Consider the following 1,701-nt stretch of genomic DNA (forward strand, 5'->3'; position numbering starts at 1 on the left):
TATCTATCTATCTATCTATCTATCTATCTATCTATCTATCTATCTATCTATCTATCTATCTATCTATCTATCTATCTATCTATCTATCTATCTATATATCTATCTAAAAAAAAAACAAAAAATTTTTCAATTTCTGCTTTCAGATTTCTTGGAAACGTGAACTTTTCGATTTAATTTTATTTAAAGGAGAAATATGCCTCATGCTTATCTTGGTAATAGTACATTTATCTATTGTCTTTGGCCTTAATGTACCCAATTGTCCCAAGTAGGTTTAAATAAATATACACATATGTAATTAAAATAATATATCTTTTCAATTCAAAAAATCTTCTAGAGGTTATTTAGGACCTGGTGGCAAGCACAACAATGCTTCATATCCCCAATGTATAGGAGGTGCTACTGGTTATATAGATTTACAAATCTTGGGAAATTCCCATATTTATCAACATCCTACCGCCAAGTATATATACGATTCGAAACCTTTTGATCCCGAGGGAGTATTTGGTAATTTTTTTATAATCTTTGAAACTTACCTTTTAAAAATGTGAAAATGTTCTCCCATTCCAGGCTGTTTATTGACCGTGGTTCAGGTAATGTTTGGTGTTTTATGTGGTGTCATCATTTTAGTTCACACCGAGTGGAAATCACGCATTACACGCTGGCTTTTATGGTCTATGTCCTTAACAATAGTTACAGCCATCCTAAGTGGTTTTTCCAAGGAAGAGGGTATCATACCTTTAAATAAAAATTTGTGGTTAGTAAGAAATAAAAAAAATTATAAAAAATTATTAAAAATTTTCTAATTTCCAAAAAAATCGACTTACAGGTCTTTATCATTTGTGTGTATCACCACAGCCTTGGCCTTTACCTTACTTAGCGTACTTTACTACATTATTGATGTGCAACACTGGTGGACGGGCTATCCTTTTGAGGCGTGTGGCATGAATGCCATTATTATGTATGTTGGCCATACTGTGATGCATAAAATGTTACCGTGGCATTGGCGTATTGGTTCTATGAATACTCATTTTGTTTTGCTATTGGAAGCTGTTTGGAATACTATGTTATGGATTGGCATAGCTTTATATTTAGATCATATTGAGTTTTATTATAGTGTTTAGAATGGAAAGTGCAAAATTTTTATTTTTTGTAAAATTTGTATATTATTTTTAATAAATTTAATTGTTATGTAAATTTTTGCGTTTTTTTTAATCGCTATAATTACCGTTGATGAACTCCTGAGTAGAAAGCTGTCCAGCCGGTTATCATCTCGATATTAAAATGTTATTATACGGGGATATACGCTTTGGTTTTAGGCGACATCAACGGCCACTTTCGGTTCTGGCTGGTTTGCTTAGAGAATACATTGAATAATGATACCCCCAGATTGCTTATTATATAGAATGTTGTTAAAACCGTAAAGACTACCTTACTAAGTAAGTAACGAACTAATTGAATAACTAACTAAGTAACTAACTAACTAAATTAGCAATTGACTAATTAATTAAAGAAATAACTAACTAACTAAGTAACAAGTTAACTATCTAAGTAACTTACTTTATATCTATATATTTATTTGTTTACTTATTTATTTATCTATCTATCTATCTATCTATCTATCTATCTATCTATCTATCTATCTATCTATCTATCTATCTATCTATATATCTATCTATCTATTTATCTATCTATCTATCTATC

At 30.1% G+C, this 1,701-nt stretch overlaps 1 protein-coding gene across 1 annotated transcript; it reads left to right on the forward strand.

The window, feature by feature from the left end:
• The first annotated feature begins 137 nt into the window (after positions 1 to 137).
• LOC124418837 (heparan-alpha-glucosaminide N-acetyltransferase-like) lies at positions 138 to 1,194 on the forward strand. The gene is made up of 4 exons (XM_046946477.1): positions 138 to 265; positions 335 to 504; positions 568 to 754; positions 827 to 1,194. Exons 1-4 carry the CDS (start codon positions 201 to 203, stop codon positions 1,119 to 1,121), a joined length of 717 nt encoding a protein of 238 aa, XP_046802433.1. The 5' UTR covers positions 138 to 200; the 3' UTR covers positions 1,122 to 1,194.
• Positions 1,195 to 1,701: the final 507 nt, after the last annotated feature.

This window comes from Lucilia cuprina, chromosome 3, assembly GCF_022045245.1.
Source record: "Lucilia cuprina isolate Lc7/37 chromosome 3, ASM2204524v1, whole genome shotgun sequence".
Classification (NCBI taxonomy): domain Eukaryota; kingdom Metazoa; phylum Arthropoda; class Insecta; order Diptera; family Calliphoridae; genus Lucilia; species Lucilia cuprina.